The sequence below is a fragment of the Phascolarctos cinereus genome, unplaced genomic scaffold (assembly GCF_003287225.1).
Source record: "Phascolarctos cinereus isolate Bilbo 61053 unplaced genomic scaffold, phaCin_HiC Scaffold_4;HRSCAF=312, whole genome shotgun sequence".
In the NCBI taxonomy this organism is placed as follows: Eukaryota; Metazoa; Chordata; class Mammalia; order Diprotodontia; family Phascolarctidae; genus Phascolarctos; species Phascolarctos cinereus.
Window position 1 is genome coordinate 61,697,444 of NW_027555847.1, and position 18,566 is coordinate 61,716,009.

The 18,566-nt window shown below is 42.4% G+C and overlaps 1 protein-coding gene across 3 annotated transcripts in view; it reads left to right on the plus strand.

The window, feature by feature from the left end:
- Nucleotides 1–291: 291 nt before the first annotated feature.
- The window catches only part of EEFSEC (eukaryotic elongation factor, selenocysteine-tRNA specific), a 317,690-nt gene continuing 299,415 nt past the window's right edge, over nt 292–18,566 (plus strand). Inside the window, exon 1 of one of the 3 annotated variants that reach the window (XM_020981196.2) lies at nt 292–744. In XM_020981196.2, coding sequence (XP_020836855.1) covers nt 450–744 — 295 coding nt within the window. In that variant the 5' untranslated portion in view covers nt 292–449. The remainder of the gene's footprint in view (nt 745–18,566) is intronic. The other 2 variants (XM_020981195.2, XM_020981194.2) reach the window with 2 other exon arrangements.

Consider the following 18,566-nt stretch of genomic DNA (forward strand, 5'->3'; position numbering starts at 1 on the left):
AGTTTCCTCATGTATAAAATGCAGATAATCATAGACATCCATAAAGATATAAAATTTCTTATCTCAATTTTGTATGAGACCATACAAAAAGTACATCTATTTGTCAGAGCTCTTCGCACGCCTTAAAGAGGCACATACACAAATGCTAGCGATCAGGATTGATAAAACAAGAAGTTAACTGCAAAAATGACCACTTCCTCATCAATCCCGGCACTCTCCGCACCCACTTCCCGATCAGCACCTCCCGCCCCGGCCAATACCCTCCCTGGGCACATCCCGGCCCGCCGGGCTGGGCGGGTCTGAGCGCCGAGCCCAGAGCGCGTGGCCCGCGGGCGGGCGGGACAGAGGCAGGGGCGGAACGGACGAGCCGGGGGCCGCGCTGCTGCGGGGCCGCTTTGCGGGTGGGACCAGGTGGTCTCCCGGGCAGCGGGGGCAGCGGGGGCAGCGCCATGGCCGGGCGGCGAGTGAACGTGAACGTGGGCGTGCTGGGCCACATCGACAGCGGCAAGACGGCGCTGGCCCGGGCGCTGAGCACCACGGCGTCCACGGCCGCTTTCGACAAGCAGCCGCAGAGCCGCGAGCGCGGCATCACGCTGGACTTGGGCTTCTCGTGCTTCTCGGTGCCGCTGCCGGCGCGCCTGCGGCCAGGGCCTGAGGCCGGGGCCGGCGCCGGGGCCGGGCAGCTGCAGTTCACGCTGGTGGACTGCCCCGGGCACGCCTCCCTCATCCGCACTATCATCGGCGGTAAGGCCGGGGGCGGGGCCGGCCGGCCCGGCGGGGGTCGGGCGGGAGCCGGGGCTGGGGGAGGGGCCGAGCGCTGCCCTCCCCCACCCCCGTCACAAATCCGCGCGGGGGCCGGGGCCGGGGCCGCCCGCTGGAGCGCGTGCCCGTCACCACCGCCCTGGGAGGTCGGGGCTGTTATTTTCTCCATTTTACAGATGAGAAAATGGAGGCCGACATAAGTGACTTGTCCAGGGTCACGCAGCTCAGCAAGTGTCTGAAGCCGGATTTGAAGTCGGGTCTTTCAAATTCCAGGTCCAGCAGTTCTATCCATTGCGCCGCCCAGCTGCTCCTTAACATAGTGCAACTCGTCCCAACTTAAAATGTTGTTGTTTAATAGTTTGCCAGTCGTGGCTGACTCTTTGTGACCCCTTGGGGGTTTACTTGGCAAAGATACTGGAGGGCCAAGTGACTTTCCCAGGGTCACACAGCTAGTAAGTGTCTGAGGCTGGACTTGGGCTCAGGTCTTCCTGATTTTAGGCCCAGCACCTAGCTGGCCCAACATAAGAACATATAACATGGCATAATTTATTTAGCACATTGTAACATGTAACATAACATTAATAATATAAGCGTAACAACCCATAGCCTAACATCATATGGCACATAACATATCATGGCAGTATAGCACAACACATTATAACACACTGACCAAAGGAGCACAGCATATCAAAATATAGCGTACTATATATATAATACACCGTAACACATCATAACATAACATATAATTTAGCTTGACAGTGTGCCACATAATATATCGTAACATGGTATAGCACACCATAACATATAACACAACATATACAATATAACATAAAACATAGCATAACACAAGTTATAACAGTGTAACACAACCATAACATATAGCACATTATAACATGTAATGTAGCAGTATAGCATAGCACAACACACATAATATAACATACAACACAGCAGCATAACCTAACATGTAACATATATAACACACAATACATATAACACATGGTGTAATGCATGACCTGATATACTGCATCGTAACATCTAACATCATACCACATCACACCTTATAATTGCATAGCATAGCATGCCAAAGCATGTAATGTATACCATGTCGTGCCAAGCCTTATATAAAGCACTCTGTGAGCTCTAAAGGCCTCTATAGAATGCCTGCTGTAGTTATTGTTGTCACGTGTGGCCATGGGTAAGTCATTTCCCCTAATGGGGTCTGGAGGTGATCATAGGTTCATAAGTCCAGTGCTGAACAGAAGCTCAGAGTCTGTCTGGGTATTTTGCCTTTCTCATTCTATTTTGCAGAGTAGGAAACTGAGGCAAAGGGCAGTTAAATGATCTGTCCCAGATCAGATCGGTAGAACACAGCAGACGAGAGGGGATCTCTGTCCTCCGTCTCGGGCTGGTTGCTGCCTGTGACCTTCCACACGTCAGTTCGTGTCTCTGGGGTTCACTTTCCTTATCTGTACAGTGAGGAAGGATGGTGTTAGTGGCATTAATGTGGGAATTGGAATCAGAGGGGTTTGGTTGGACTCTGGGCTCTTTCTCTAGCTGTGTGAATCCTGAACAAAAGGTTTTATTTCTCTGGGCCTAGTGTTCTCCTCTGGAAGGTGGGATGATACTCTCTAGCTCCCTGCGCTTATGTTCTGTGGTTCATAGGATCAGTTGACCACCAAATAGTTATTAAATGCCTGCTATGCTTAAGGAACTGTGTCCCAAATGCCCTAAATACAGGTACAAAAGTGACCTGATGCCTGCCCTCAAGGGGCTTAACATGCTACTAGGAGGAGATGGCATACTCACAGACAGGTAAATACATGTGCATCTATATACACATGTACATACACATCTATGATCTGTTTCTGTAATGTTTCTGACTCTTACTGTGTGACCAGGAACAACCATCTTGAATCATAAATGAAATACTTGTACTTCGGAAGTTCTGCAAATGTGTGATTGCTATATCCAGTGTCAGCCACGATTACTGTTGTTTCATTTTCGTTGTATGTAACTCTTTGTGACCTCATTTTGGGGTTTACTTGGCAAAGATACTAGAGTGGTTTGCTGTTTCCTTCTCCAGTTCATTTTACAGATGAGGAAGCTGAGGCAAGAGGGTTAAGTGACTTGCCCAGGGTCACACAGCTAGCTAGTGTCGGAGGCTGGATTTGAACTCAGGTCTTCCTGAGTTCAGAGGGCTCCAGGCTGTAGGCCCAGCTCTCATTCCACTGAACCATTTAGCTGCCTCCTTGTAAAGGTTTGTTGTTTAGTTATTTCAGTCATGTGTGGTTGGTTCTTTGTGACTCCATTTAGGGTTTTCCTGGCAAAGATACTGGAGTGGTTTGCTGTTTCCTTTTCCATCTCATTTTTCAGATGAGGAAGCTGAGGCAAACAGGGTGAAATGACTTGCCCAGGGTCACACAGCTAGGAAGTGTCTGAGACTGGATGTGAACTCAGGAAGATGAGTCTTCCTGACTCCATCCACTGCACCACCTTGATGTCCAAGCTGGTATTAGAGATCATTTAGTCTAACTCCCTCATTTAGGAGGCAGAAACTGGGTACTCAAGACAAGTGACTTAGTTAAACTCTGGGAGAGCTAGGAGTTCCAACTTTATATTGTGGTAAACTTTTTCTACATTGGGCTGGAATAATGATTCTTGTGGGGATTGAGGCTGGTTAGAGCTGAATTCCAGGAGGGTGGTTGGTTAATCAGCTATCTGGTGTGGAAAGGATGCACTAATGATTAACTGCCCTACCTTATTTACTCCGTTTGCTTAAGGGAGGCTTTATCTAAGTTACTTCCCTTCATCATACTTGGACTAGAAGTCAAACCAGAAATTGATGAACCCATTTTATCCTGATCCTTCATTCACCAGCGTTTTTGAATCCTTGCTCTAAACCCGGTGCAGTGGAATGAGAACAAAGTCTGAGAACAGAGAACAGAGAGAAGGCTGGAGAAGCAGTCAGAAGACCCAGGTTTTAGGCCCCGCTTTCACAAGATACTTAGAACCTTAGTTTCCTCCTCTGTCAGCTGGGGATTGAATAGGGACCTACTTTGCAGGGTTATTGAGAGGGTCATGTAGGTGAAAATGCTTTGTAAATTATGAAGTCCCATCAGAATGCAAGGTGAATATAAGATAAATCTTGTCATTTTGGAGATATGGTTTATGTACAGATATAAAGTGGTTAGAGAGTAGCATCTAAGCAAGTGTATAGTAATGGTATATACTATATACTGTATGAGGAGGTGTGGGAGAATAAGGGATCAGCCCGAAGTAGGTTTAGTCTTGGAAGGCTTTTCAGAGGTGGGAAGCATAGTCTCCAATGCAGTGATGGCTTCACATAGCAGTTAACAACGGCCTGGACACAAGTTGTAGCCAGTTTAGCATTCTCTGAACTATGCTTGGTGGTCGTTCATTCCTTTTTCACTTGTGTCCAACTCTTTGTGTCCCCATTTTGGTATTTTCTTGGCAGATACTAGAATGGTTTGCCCTTTCCTTCTCTAGCTCCTTTTATAGATGAGGAAACTGAGGCAAATAGGGTTAAGTGACTTGCCCAGGGTCATACAGGTAGTAAGTATTTGAGGCCAGATTTGAACTCAAGAAGACAAGTCTTCCTGACTCCAGGCCCATGCTCTATCCATTTCACAACCTGGCTAGAACTCATTGCAGTGAATACAGTTATGATGAAATTCAGTATAGCAAGAAGAATTCCAAGACTTGGCTGGCCTGTTTCTTTCTTTCTTTCTTTCTTTCTTTCTTTCTTTCTTTCTTTCTTTCTTTCTTTCTTTCTTTCTTTCTTTCTTTCTTTCTTTCTTTCTTTCTTTCTTTCTTTCTTCTTTCCTTCTTTCCTTCTTTCTTTTTTTTGCCTTTTTTTTTTTTGTGAGGCAGTTGGGGTTAAGTGACTTGCCCGGGGTCACACAGCTAGTAAGTGGCATGTGTCTGAGGCCAGATTTGAACTCAGGTCCTCCTGACTCCAAGGCTGGAGCTCTATCCACTACACCACCTAGTTGCCCCAGATATGGACATTCTTTTTTTGGTTTAAGGCAATTGGGGTTAAGTGACTTGCCTAGGGTCACACAGCTAGTGTCAGGTGTCTGAGGCTGCATTTGAACTCAGCTCCTCCTGACTCCTGGGCCGATGCTCTGTCCACTGCACCTCATAGCTGCCCCTCAAGTACTATTTCTTGCAACAAGATCTCATTACCGCAGATGAATTTGAACGTTTTACTATGTAATATCTCTTAAATCTGCCAGTGTTCAAACTGAACCTTCATAATTTAGGCCCACATCCTCCCTTGTGTAGGCTGTTGTCATAGTCTCCTGTTCAGACTCCTTGCCTCCTTCTCCAGCTCATCCCTCGAGGAGCTGCAGAGTATCCTCTTCATTCATGGGTCAGGGCAGCCACTTCCACATCATCTGGGTAAAAACTCCTGGTTTGGTTGTTAGAAGACTCTGGTGAGGTCTTAGGTCTTCCTCTGACACAGTAGGTTGGCTTTGTGAGAATTGGCTGGGCCCGTAATCCTTCTGCAGAGTTTCTTCATCTGGGAAATGGGCAGAATGCTTAGACTACCTGTTTCACAGCCTTGTGAAGAAATTTGCTGAGTAAAAATGCCATGCAAGTAAATAAATACAAACCCTCTTGCTTGTTATTTAACACTCTTCCTAATCGGGCTTCTGCCAGCATTTCTAGCCTTACCTCCTCTCACTTCCCTTCAGGCTCCTGGGTTCTAGTCAGACTGAGCTTCTTGCTGTTTCTTTTTTTTAAATTCATTTCTAGCCTCTTTCCAACCATACCTTTGCTGTCTTACAGGTCTGGAATGGATTCAGTTTAACAAACATTGACTAAAGCCCCCGATGGTGATGATGATGGCTGACATTTATAAAGTGCTTTAAGCTTTGCACACTCTGGCCAGTAACTCTGCCTCCTTAGACCTCACTTTCTTCATCTGTGACTGCATCAGAGGCCTCTGGGGCCTTTTAATCCTGCAGTCTTACCATTCCATTTGTTCTTTGTACCAGCTCGGAGAGCTTGGGGAGATGGATGTTATCATCCTCGTTTTTAACAGATGAGAAAATGAGCTCACAGACAGTAAGTGACCGGCCAGTTATCCTACCGATGTTAACTTGTGGAGGCAGGATTTCAGCCCAGGTCTCTCTTAAGTCCCTTGATACGACAGTGTTTGCATATTGTATGAATAATGTATACGGTATATGGGTGTGTGTATGTATAAAGTACAGATACATCTTGGTTCTTATTCTTGTAGCACTTTTAGTATGGTAGGGGAATATGACATATACAGATAACTCTAATACAAAAAACATGCTCCTCTAATATCTTTCTGTTGAAATCCTCCTCCTTCAAGGAGCAAAGGATTAAGCAAACATTTATAGAGAACCTACTGTGTTAGGTACTGTGCTTTTACAAATATTGTCTCATTTGATCCTCACAATCACCTTGCCAGGTAGGTGTGATTATTATCCCCATTTTACAGTTGAGGAAACTAAGGCAAAACAGGTTAAGTGACTTGCCCAGGGTCACTCACCTGGCTAGTGCCTGAGGCTGGATTTGAACTCAGGTCTTCCTGACTTCAGATTCAGCTTCACCGCTGCATCACCAGTGGCCTCAGACCTTCAAGACCTACCTCAATTGCGAACTCCTCTGCGAAGCTTTCCTTGATCCTTTGAATTACATCTCCCTCCTCAAATCTCTCTCTGACTTCTCCTAGGCACCTATAAGCTAACTTGTATTTTGGTTATTTGTGTTTGTGTCTCTTCCTTTTCTATTTGATTGTGAGCCCCCGGGGGGCAGTGACTGACTGGCTTTTTCGATTTTGTTTCTTCCCAAGTTCCTAGCACAGAGTAGGGTGTATAATAGCCACTTTTTTTTTTATTGAATTGAATCGATTCTAATGGTTTTTAACCTGTAGCACCTTTTTAACAGCAGTGGATTCTTCCCACTGCCACATTTTTCTGGTCATGGTTTTCTCTTGATTTTTTTCTTGATTTTTGCTTCTCTCTGGCGATATATCACAAGAGATTTTCTATGCAGATTAGGTTTTAAAATGTGGCCTGGTTGAATTAGCATTACTCCACTATGCCCATTCTCTCTGCCATTCCTTAAATAGATTAATTTTCTATCTTCCTTTTGAGAAAAATTGTTGAAAAGCTGAAAATTCCCTTTATACTTTTTAGTTATTCACAGCATTGGAGGAATTTCGAGAGAATAATATAGGTAAATGAAATATTCCAGTAATCCCAAACCTCATTATATTATGTTAACTTCTTGAAATTTTAAACTTTTAAAAAGAATGGTAAAAGCTTGAATTTGAGTACATAAGCTTGCTGAAAAAATTAGGATAATAATTTCTGTTGTCTTTTGTCACCATCTGTGCTGCATTTTGTATATAAAATGATGTTCCTGGCTCTACCATCAGTAGGATGTGGACTTTGGTTTTTTCCTGTAGTGGTACTGAATTCCTACTGATCTCTCCATATTCTTTTACCAGATTTCCCTTGTGACATATTTGCGGAAAGACGGACTCGGGGTAGGAGTGCTCTCTCTGTCTGTAGAATAGAGGCAAGATTGCTGTTCACAGGTTACAGCCTCTGAACCTGAAAGTCCATCTAAGAACTGAAGAAGTGCAGCTCTCAAGTATCCCATCTGGCATCAGCTTCCTTTAGAGCAAGGTCTCTCAAGCTGAGGTCCATGAACTTGTTCTTTAAAAATACTTGGATAATTGTATTTCAATGCAAGATTTTATTTTATTCATTTAAAAAGATTATTTTGAGAAGGCATCCATAGGCTTCACCACACTGCCCAAGGGAGCCAGGACACAAAACAGTTATAAACCTCAACTTTAGAGTGATTTTTCTATGTAATAATCTCTGGGAACTTCATGATATGATAAAACTTCCCTAAAGAGGTTACTAGAGCATATTATCCCAAATATTGTGTAATTAGAAGGTACTATCCCTGTTGTTACATGAGAGGCAGCTATGTTATAGTAGTGGAAGAAACGTTAGACTGAGCGTCAGAAGGCTCAAGACCTGGTCTTGGCTGTGATACCTCTTATTTCGATCTTAAGGAGGTAGGGTCCTTTCTTTGGGCCTCAGTTTCCTTCTCTGCAAAATGAGTAGAGTGGAAAAGATGATCTCCCAGGTCCGTTCTTGCTATACATTCTAAGACATCTTTGAGCTTATTATATCTTTAAATTAAGCCTATTTTCATGTAATTTTGAAAAATATAAAGCATGTGACCTAGAATTTATAGGGAATATTGATAGCTGAAAGTTTAGCATTAATTAGTGGAGAATGGAAAATGTAACTTACCCCACCCAGTCCTTCCAACACGGGGTCTTAATCAAGATTTTCACTTGATTCATTTTAGGGTATAAAACTTTAAAGGAGCTCTAAAAAGATTCTTTAATGAGTGATCTAAACACTCATTTAAGAGTACTCTTAATCTGACTCCAGCTGAGAAGAACAGGTCTAAAACTGTGTTAGCCTGGCCTTGACATTGACGATTGTTGTGCCTGCTGGGCTAAACAGCTCATTGTCTTTGGGTCTTTTGTTCTTATTGTTAATGCCTGCTAGCCAGGGTGTTCCTGCTAGGTGCCTCTCTTTGCCTCCTGCTTTTTATTTTTCCTGTATTTAGATCGTTCTCTAGGCTTCCTTCTGTCACCCTCTGGGTGTGGACAGGAGCCCCTTAGCGTGATGGAGTAGATGAAAACCATGAAAAGATGCATTAGTCTAATCTTGTAGCCATCCTCATGGAAAAAAAAAAGTAAACATATTGGAGATTTTCAGTGGTCTCCGGAGAGCATCTGTTTTGCTTTTTTCATGTAACTGAAACCCTTTATGTCAGCTTTGGAAAAGTACCCGTCCAGTCAGATCCCTCTTGTTGTGGAGGTCAGTTGTCTTCCAGGCATCATCATGACTTCTTATACAGAATCAAATTTAATTGAGTTTTCATTTTATTCTTCAAGCACTGTGATTTTAGTCCCATCCTAGTCTCATAGTAGCCATTACCCTTGGAGGCCTGCTGTCAAAGCTTTGGGGAGGGGAAGAAATGAAGCTTTTAGTGTCAGTATAGAGCAAAGGCTCAGAGTCCAAGAGGGCTGAAATCCCCAACACCAAACACCTCCCAGGCTTGTCTTGTAAATGTAAAAGGAACATTACTGGACTTTAATGTCCTTTTCTGACAATTAATATAATTTTAAGAACTACCCTGTAGAGCTATTTATTTAAAGACTATCCATCAAATACTCTTTTTGTGAGAATTAATGTCAGAAAATAAAACATATTTAATATTCATTCATTTTGATATCCTAGCATAAGGAGATCCTTTTTAAAAATGGTATCATAGAACATTAAAGCTGGACTGGCCCCTGGTCATCTCGAAATCTCTCTCTGTCAGAGGACAGTAAGGCTCCTGAAGGGGCAGTGATCTACCCAAGGTCACACAGCCAGTGAATCAAAGATCCTGAAGCTCTCAGCCTTATCCTCTACAATCAGAAGATTCATATTATAGACCTGTTACCCCTGGATTCCTCCCAGCCCTGTGATACATGGTCCGGTATTTCCATTTGGAGGACGTGTGCATATTATTCTCATTCAAGGGCGTGTACTTTACTTAACTTTGGGGATCTGCTCCCTTCAGAAGTCAACCTCATAGTGAAACTAGGACTTTAATTTCTTCTCGTTTCACTCCTTACTAAATCTTGTTACTTTCAGTAGGAAGTATGTATTCAGTAGAAAGTATGTGTTTTTCTTGTTAAAATTAAAGTTTCATCACTTTACATTGTGCCCTGTAAAACTTCAGGCTGTCCTTGGTTTCCTTAGAATTTTGGCTGCTTTTAGCTATTGTCACTTTGTTCCAGAGCTGAGTTTTGTTTGCATGCACATGGCTCTTCCTGGTGCAGGGCAGTGGATGACCTTGCTATATTTTGGATGGCATTTCCTGAACAAGACCTCATTGGAGATGAAACCCTAGGTTTAAATTAATGCAGAATATTTGAGCAGGACCCAAAACAGAAGAAAAATGAAAGCAGGTAGTCATATTTCATTCTGTTTGGGTACATTTTTCTTCTCATGGGGCTTGCCCTTGAGAACAAAACATATCAAGTGTTAAATCAAAGAATTTTTTTAGAGTCCTGCTATGAATGGAAAATAATGCAAAGATGTTTGCTGTTTTTTAGGCTGGGTGTTTAGCTAGAAGGTTATAATGAAAGTCAGAAGGAAATCAGAAATAGCTTTTAAAGCCATAATACTACTAATTACATTGAAAATTTTCATTTTAACACGAACTTTCTGCTTTATCCCTTACATCTCTTGAGTTGCGCACAAGTCTTAAGCCCACCTTGTCCAGGATACAATAACATTTGCACGAGCATTGTTTTATTTTTTTAAATTTTATTAGTTTATTTTGATTTATCAACAATCACTTCCATATATTTTTGAGTTTAAAATTTCCCCCCCTTCCTCCCCACCACCCTCCCCAAGACGGCGCACAATCTGATATAGGCTATACATTTACATTCCTATTAAACATATTTTCACGTTAGTGAAGTTGTAAGTAAAAATTAAAACCAATAGGAGGAACCATGAGAAAGAGGAAACAGAACTCAACAGAAGAGAAAAAAAATGATAGCGATTCAATTTCCATAGTTCTTTCTTTTGACGTGGATAGCATTTTCCATCACGAGGCCTCTGGAGATGTCTTAGATCCTTGTAATGAGGGTTAAGTTTATCAATATTAGTCATCGTACAACGTGGCTGTTATTGTGTACAAAGTTCTCTTGGTTCTGTTCACTTCACTCAGCATCAGACCATACAAGTCTTTCCAGGTTTTTCTGAAGTCAGCCTGTTCATCATTTCTTACAACACAATAGTATTCCATTACATTCATATACTCAGCCATTCCCCAATTGCTGGGCATCCTCTCAATTTCCAATTCTTTTCCACCACAAAAAGAGCTGCTATGAATATTTTTGTGCATGTGGGTCCCTTTCCCATCTGTATGATCTCTTTGGGATGTAGCCCTAGAAGTGCTATTGCTGGATCAAAGAGTATGCACATTTTTATAGCCCTTTGGGCATAGATCCAAATTGTTCTCCAGGATGGTTGGACTATTTCACAAATCCATCAGCAATGCATTAGTGTTCCAATTTTCCCACATCTTCTCTAACATTTATCATTTTCCTGTTTTGTCATGTTGACTATTCTGTTAGGTGTGATGTGGCACCACAGAGTTGTTTTGATTTGCATTTCTCTAATCAATAATGATGTAGAGCATTTTTTCACATGATTATAGATGGCTTTAATTGTTTCATCTGAGAACTGTCTGTTCATATCCTTTGACCATTTGTCAATTGGGGAATGGCTTGTATTCTTATAAATTTGTCTTAATTCTCTATGTATTTTAGAAATGAGACCCTTATCAGAGAGACTGGTTGTAAAAATTCTTTCCCAATTTTCTACCTTCCTTCTAATCTTAGTTTCATTGGCTTTGTTTGTGCAAAAACTTTTGAATTTAATGTAATCAGAATTATCCATTTTGCTTTTCATAGTGTTCTCTATCTCGTGTTTGGTCATGAATTCTTCTGTTCTCCATAGATCTGATGGGTAAACTATTCCTTGTTCTCTCGGTTTGCTTATAGTATCAGCCTTTTATCTAAGTCCTGAACCCATTTTGACTTTATTTTGGTGTGTGGTGTGAGATTTGGGTCTCTGCCTAGTTTCTGCCATACTCTTCTAGTTGTCCCAGCAGTTTTTTTCAGAGAGTCAGTTCTTATCCCAGAAGGGGGGTCTTTGGGTTTCTCAAATAATAGATTACTATAGTCATTGACTTTGCACAAGCATTCTTGAGAATTGCAGACAGTTCTCACTTTAAGTAAATTCACATTATGCAAATTCAACTTTACATAAAGAATTATGAAAAAAATCCACATTCCCCCCCAAAAACCCACCTATATGAACTTTACTGTAGAGTGCTGTGCTTTCTCTTTCCACTGTTGCTCCTCTGCTTGGTACCCTGTGAACTTCCAAACCCCTTCCCTCCAAAAAAATACCCTAAAAAAAACCCACCTCCAGGTGAAAGCCAAAGAGCAGACATGAGGAGAGGCTGTGCTCTCCATCACTGCCAAATAGGGGTTGGCTGGATATGTCTGTACCCTTCCGCCTGCCTCCTGGATTTACCCCACTTGTCTGTCTTCCATCTCTTCGTGTTCCATATGGCTGGCCCCAGCCCAGGCTTGTTCATCTTCCTGTTCTTGGTTCTCTGTCCTTGGCCCCCATGTGTCCTTAAACCTTGTACCAGCCCTCTCCCTCCACTGGCACATGTTTTTCTTCTTGCATCCCTCACTCCCTTCCCCACTTCCACAAAAATCATATTATGTAGAGTTCTGCAGAATGTTCCACTTATGTAAAATGAGAATTGTCTGTACATGCAAATTATCTACTTCTCTCCCCTGGCCATTCCTCCCTCCTAGCTTCCATCAACCTTTGGGTGGATTATCTCCAGTTATGAGTTTCTCTTTACCAAGGTCTGTGATTTAATTGAAACAGTGACATTTATAGCCAGCTATGGCTTTTCTGTTCTTGCTGCCTACATAGTTGTGGTGATGAGGGACAGCATTCATCTCCAGAGTCATCTGGGTAACTCAGTGGGAGTGTGATCCCTGCCTTTGTAGGTAGGGTGTAGAGTCCTGTTTCTCTTTCCCTCTGGACTTGGGCCTCCAGTCTTAGCTCCACTGTGAGGCCCCTTGGGGAATTGCTACTTGAGGGACTATAATTCTTACAAAACACTTTATGAGACACTCTCTACGCTTACAAAATTGATCTCTGGGCTGTTATTGCTTTTGGGAAAAGAGTAGAGGTTGATCTCTTGTGAGTAGTGGTGACTGTTGTATGTTCAGCAGATTTGGGTGTTTTGCAGTGCAATTAGAAAGCCTAGGTTTGAATCCTGACTCCTTTCTTACTACTTGGGCGTCCTTGGATAAGTAGTCAATGGCTAGATAACAAAGTAGATAGAGTGTTGCGTCTGGATTCAGTAAGACTGAGTTCAGATCCTCTCAGATGCTTACCAGCCGCGTCACACTGGGCAAGTCACTTCCCCTTTCTCATTCTCAGTTTCTTCATCTCTAAAATGGAGAGAATAGCACCCACTTCACATGGCCGTTTTGAGGATCAAATGAGATCAAATATATAAGGTGCTGTACAAACCTGAATGCTATATAAGTGTAGCTAGCTAGTTATGTTAGCATGTATGTAAAATGAAGAGGTTAAACTCACTAGATGCTCTCTGAGGTTCCTTCCAGCTCCTAGACTGATGCCTTTACTTGTAGCCGTGAGTGACCAGTGAGTTCAAAAGGATCACAACATGATGAGGTCTAGGCAAGCTTTCTTAGTAAGATCAGACGAATGAAAAGTCATTTGTGGAATGCTCACTCTATGTTAAAAGTATTGTGCTAAGCCTTGGCAATACAAATAGTAAAGCAGAGGCAGTGCCTGCCATCAGAGAGCGCCTCATGTTCTAATGGGATCAGCTGCCAGGCAGATGGAAAGGTCCCATGGGCTTTACTTAAGGTGCAGAGGCAAAAATACATGCAAGCTGTGGGAGGAAGAGAGGAAGAAAAGGATGAAAAGACTTGATTCTGGGAAGAATGGGAAACGGATGAAACATAGCTTAGCCCAGGAATTCCTGGGAATACTGTACATATCTGTCCTTTTTGTCCATTCCTGCTGTCCTTGGACTTTGAAACAATACCTGCATCATAAAGGAAGTTGTGGCTTCTATTTCTGCTGATATTTTCCATTGGGTTAATTTGTTTATTTGGTTTTTACTTGTCAGTTTCAGGATTATTAACCTTGCATTTCTTCAGAGTTCACTTTGTTGGATGGATGATGAAGGAGTGTGTGTGGGGAATAGAACAGTTAATGGCAGTGATTCCTTCTTGGCAGAAGAAAAAATAACCTTTTCTTTTAATGGAGAGCTTGACTTTACCTCTTTTCATATCTGTTACGTTACGATGGTGATGCTTCTCTTGCTTTGGTGCCTCCAGGAAGACTAAAGTAATTTCCTTTCTTAACCTGCTTCCCGAGGATATTTATTTGGTGGCACACACAGGTGCTACCTAAAGATAAACCTAACATTTTTGTCTTCTTAAAATTGTTACCTGAACTTTTAGAGTTGACTTAGCCTGCCATAAGAGGTCATTTTATCTGTTTCTATCAACTTCTCGAACCTTTAGAACAACTTTCTTCCAGGGAGCTTGGAATTACCTGAAGCCTGAATGATATGCTGGAGGTCATTTGAGCTGGTGTGGCCTTCAGACACCCCCCACCTCACCCCTTTTAAAGAAAATTGCTTCTCTTGTAGCCCTCATATCTGCATAAACTTAATGACTATTATTAGAGACCCTTGAAATAACTCTTACTTTTTTCTTGTATAGCTGTTTAAATTCATTATTCCATGTCATCTTCTTAGTGATTTTTTTCACTAAGGATAGAGTCAGGACTGAAACCCAGATCTTTTGACTTATAATCTAATTGGTTTTATGTTCCATTGTGCTGGAATTTTTAGAATATTCCTTATTCACCAAATCAACCCTGTGAATTCTACGAGGATGAGCTAGGGTGACTGGAGGGAATAAATGGAAATTCATCTTGGATGTTTGAGATAGGGCCAGAATACTTCTCTTCCACAGTTGCTAAGGGAGGGTTTGGTCAAGCATATTCTGGAGGACGAGTTTTCTAATTTGGGCCATTAACCCAGAGAAGAAATAATTTTAGGGCCTTAGACCAAGACTTCACAGACCTAAAGCATTATATAAATTTGAATTGTTAGTATTATAAACCATCAAACACTGTGGAAAGATCCAAAGATTCGATGCTGGTTGTCATGCCAATGTGAATATTGCCATAGTTTGTACCTTTGTAACACGTAACTAAGTTGCACTGCATGTGTGGGGGGGTGCATTACAGAGAAAAAGTGGGTTCTGACCCTTGCACCACAGTGCTTTATTTAGGTCGAGGTGTGAGTTGTCAGCTTTCTGGGATTTGGGTAAAATAACCATCATCGTCTTGAGAAATTCTAGACTGGGAGTCATCCCCCGCCTCCAGCAGCGTTGTGAGCTGCTCCGAAGGGGGTTCAGCCTCAGGGGGAGCTTGCCTGCTGAGAGGTTAGACAAGTTAATCTTCCCATAGAAGTGCAATCCTCAGATTTCATTTTAAGGCCACTTTGCCATAGCAAAGTAGTTTAACCAGTAGCAGATTTCTGACTCACTGATGGTTAATTTCATGCCCTACAGAGGGTCAGCACACTAATACAGGCGGACATGGTGACCTCGGTGGACCCCCCCCCCCCCCCCCGCCACTGCTTTTGTGTTGTTTTAGAGAGCCTGTTTTTAAACATCTTTACATCAGGTTGTTTTTGAAATTAAGAGATGACTTTCCAAAGAACATTGGAAAAAAAAGATGTAAAATAGATTCTTTTCAACTCCCTCCCCCAAACCTTTTTTTTTCTTTGTTCTATGAAGTTCAAAGGACTGTATTGTATTGAGGGTTTTTAATGCTGGGAATCTTCAGCTTGACCTTGGTTGTCTAAACCTGTTGGAGGAAATTTGAAGACACTTGTAGTTGAGTAATTCTTTTGCCTCTGTGAACCTTTAACCTTGAGGTTTCAGAATCATAGCTTCATTGTCACCTTTGCTTGCTGATATTGCTTTCAAAGGGCATTGTCTTGTGTGTCTGTTTCCACTTTGCTACTGGAGGTCTTTTAAGCAAAGGCATTAATTCAGACCTGATACTGAGATAGGGCCAGAACTTTTGAACTTATACAAGAGCTTCAGGATCAGGAAATGAGCATGAAAAAAGCCCGTTGCATTGATTAAATTCAACATACACTTATTGAAGTCCTACTATCTGCATGGCCCTGGAATTATAAAGATGAAAAACAATATGACCCTTGCTCTCAGTCAGTAAGCATTTATGAAGCTCCTGCTGTGTGCTAGGCACTGTGCTAAGTGCTGGGGATACAAAGAAAGGCAAAAGACAGTGCCAGCTCTCAAGGAGTTCACAGTATAATGGGAGAGACAATATGAAAACAACTCTGTAAAAGTAGATATATGCAGGATTTAACTTCTGGGCAGCTAGGAGGCACAGTGGATAAAGTTCTGGGCTTGGAGTCAGGAAAATCTGAGTGTAAATCCAGCCTCAGACACTTACTAGCTGTGTGACTCTGGGCAAGTCACTTAAACCTATTTGCCTCAGTTTCCTCATCTGTAAAATGAAGTGGAAAAGGAAATGTATCTCTGTCGAGAAAACCTCAGATGGGATCATGAAGAGTCAGATATGACCGAATAACAAGATAGCCAGTTTGAGATGTCTAGTATTCAGAGGGTTTTCCTTGGAGAAAAGGGTCCTCATTATGTGAAATAGTAATGAAGGAGGAGATAGTACCAGAAGGCATCTGGGTGATGCAAGATGAAGGGGAAGGGAGACGAGGAAGCTTTTGGTGAATGGCCTGAATTTTTTCAGTGGAAAATGAGGCAAGCTAAGGTTTTCACCTGAGAGGGTTGGGGGAATGGGGAACCATGGGATGTTTAGGGAACTATGAAAAGGCCTGGAAGAACTGCTGTGGTGAGTGGGATACCGAGTTAATTAGGGAGATATAAAATGATTACCTTGCCATGGTGAGAGCCCCATTGAGATTATGTAACATAAATTTTAGTGGACTCAGCCTGGTTTTATGATGTTCAGTAGCTTGTGAGTAGGAATGAAGGCAGGAGATGGTGGGATTGATCCAACACTGAAGTTTGGAGGGGCAAAATTGGCAATATGATAAGGGAACACTGTACTCTTCTGTACACCCAAGAGAAGAGGCCAGTATAGAATTGAACTGGCTCATCAAGGGGTCAAGATGAGAAAGGGAGGAAAGTGTAGTTAATGCAGGAGCGATGGACTGGCCGAGAAGTGAGAGGTCAAGGAATTAGAAATCCTAGTGAAGACAAAGAGCAGGATTTGGATTACAAGGCAGAGGGAGAAGTAGAATGATAACAGATTGTGATCAGATAAGGGAATAAGTTCATAAACACAAAAGTGGTATGTTTGTGGGTGATGGCAACATTCAGGATATGGCCATCTCTGAGTAGCTGAAATGGGGAGGAGCAGGTCATGTGAAATGATCCAGTTAGGGTGTTTGAGGGAGTGACAATATGTATGAAGTCCCTCAGTCTGAGTGCGGGGTTGAGGAGGAAACACTGTCAACAGACAGGTAGTAAGCTCATTGAGGAAAAAAGCGAATTGTCCTGTCAATAGGCACTAGGTACCAGAATTTTGATTAGTGGTAGATGTGGATTAAGTAAACCTCAAAGGCTTAAAGACTACTGAGTGATGGCGGGAGAGGGAGAAGCTGGAAGTGGTGGGGGAGGTGGGGAGAAGAAGAAGCTCACATGCTCTGTTTTGACTGGGAAATCAAGAGAATGGGTGAAAATGCAACTGGCTAGAAAGGGAAACCAGGGAGACTATCTCAGGAGGGAGTCAGGAGACAGAAGGAAAAAGAGTTGGTATGAGCAAATTTGGAGCAGGTTGGCATTCCAGAGAGCATATTGGAAGGGGTAGGTAGCTTTAGAGTGGGACATTGAAGGGAGGGGTTGGATTGAGGGAAATAGGAATGGGGGTTAGAGAATGGGATTTGAAAGATGTCAGTGGGGGTTCAAGATTGCTAGGATGGGGAGAGTATGACCAGGTGAGAGTTTATGAATCATTTAGGAATGAGTTCAGGTGAGTTATTGGTATCCATAGGAGATTTGGCAGCTCAGGTGAGGGCACAAGTTGGGAGCCAAAGGAATGGTGTTACTCCTCTTTTCTCCTCCCTCACTCCTCTCCCCATTTAGTCTCCCTCCAAGGAAGGAGACTGAGTAGGAAATGTGATGGAATGGCATTTCTCCTCTTATGTGGAAAGGAGGAGGCTGCTGGCTTGATGGAGTGATGTTTCTTCTCTTCCTGTGGAAGACAGGAGACTTGGCAAGAGTCCTAGCACTATAGAATGGTGTTTTCTCTCCTTACCTCAAAAGCAGAAGAACGGTGAGTTTCTCAAGAAACTGACAATCTAAAAAAGCTGTTAAGGCCTGTTTATAAAGCACGTTGTAAGAATGGCAAATGAGAGGTACAGTTAAATGCTAGAGGAAGTGGCACTTGGAGGGGGTCTAGAACAGAGGTTCCTAAACTTATTTGGCCTACTGCCCCCTTTAAAAAAATTACTCAGCGCCCCCCTAGAAATCTACTTTATTTAACCTTTAACAGTTTTTTAAAATTTGCATCATTTCAAAAAAACACATAATATTCCATTATATTTATATGCAGCCCATAGGGAATCTTATGTATGGTTTAATGGCCCCTGGTTTGTTTTTTTTTTAATGAAAAAACATTTATTGAGTTTCTATTCCTACTGAGTTCCAAGTGCTATGCTCAGTACTGGGTATGGATGACAACTACAGAAAGACAGTCTGTGATTAAGTTCATACTTGGGTGAATGGGGAGGGGAAGACAGCTTACTAGAGAGCTCAGTTGCTGGGTAAATAAAAAGACTTTGAAAAGTTCTAAGTCCTACAAGTCGTAAGGATGCACACCAGAGGGGTAGATTACATGGCCCAGACAGGCATCTTTAGATTGTTAGAAGGTCAGATGATATAGGGATACTGTAGGGCATACAAGCAGGCAAATAGTAAAGCCAGTAAGTTCTTAGAAAGCACAGATGGCAAGGTTTGTTTCCCAGTCCATTTTACCTGAAGGAAAAGTTGG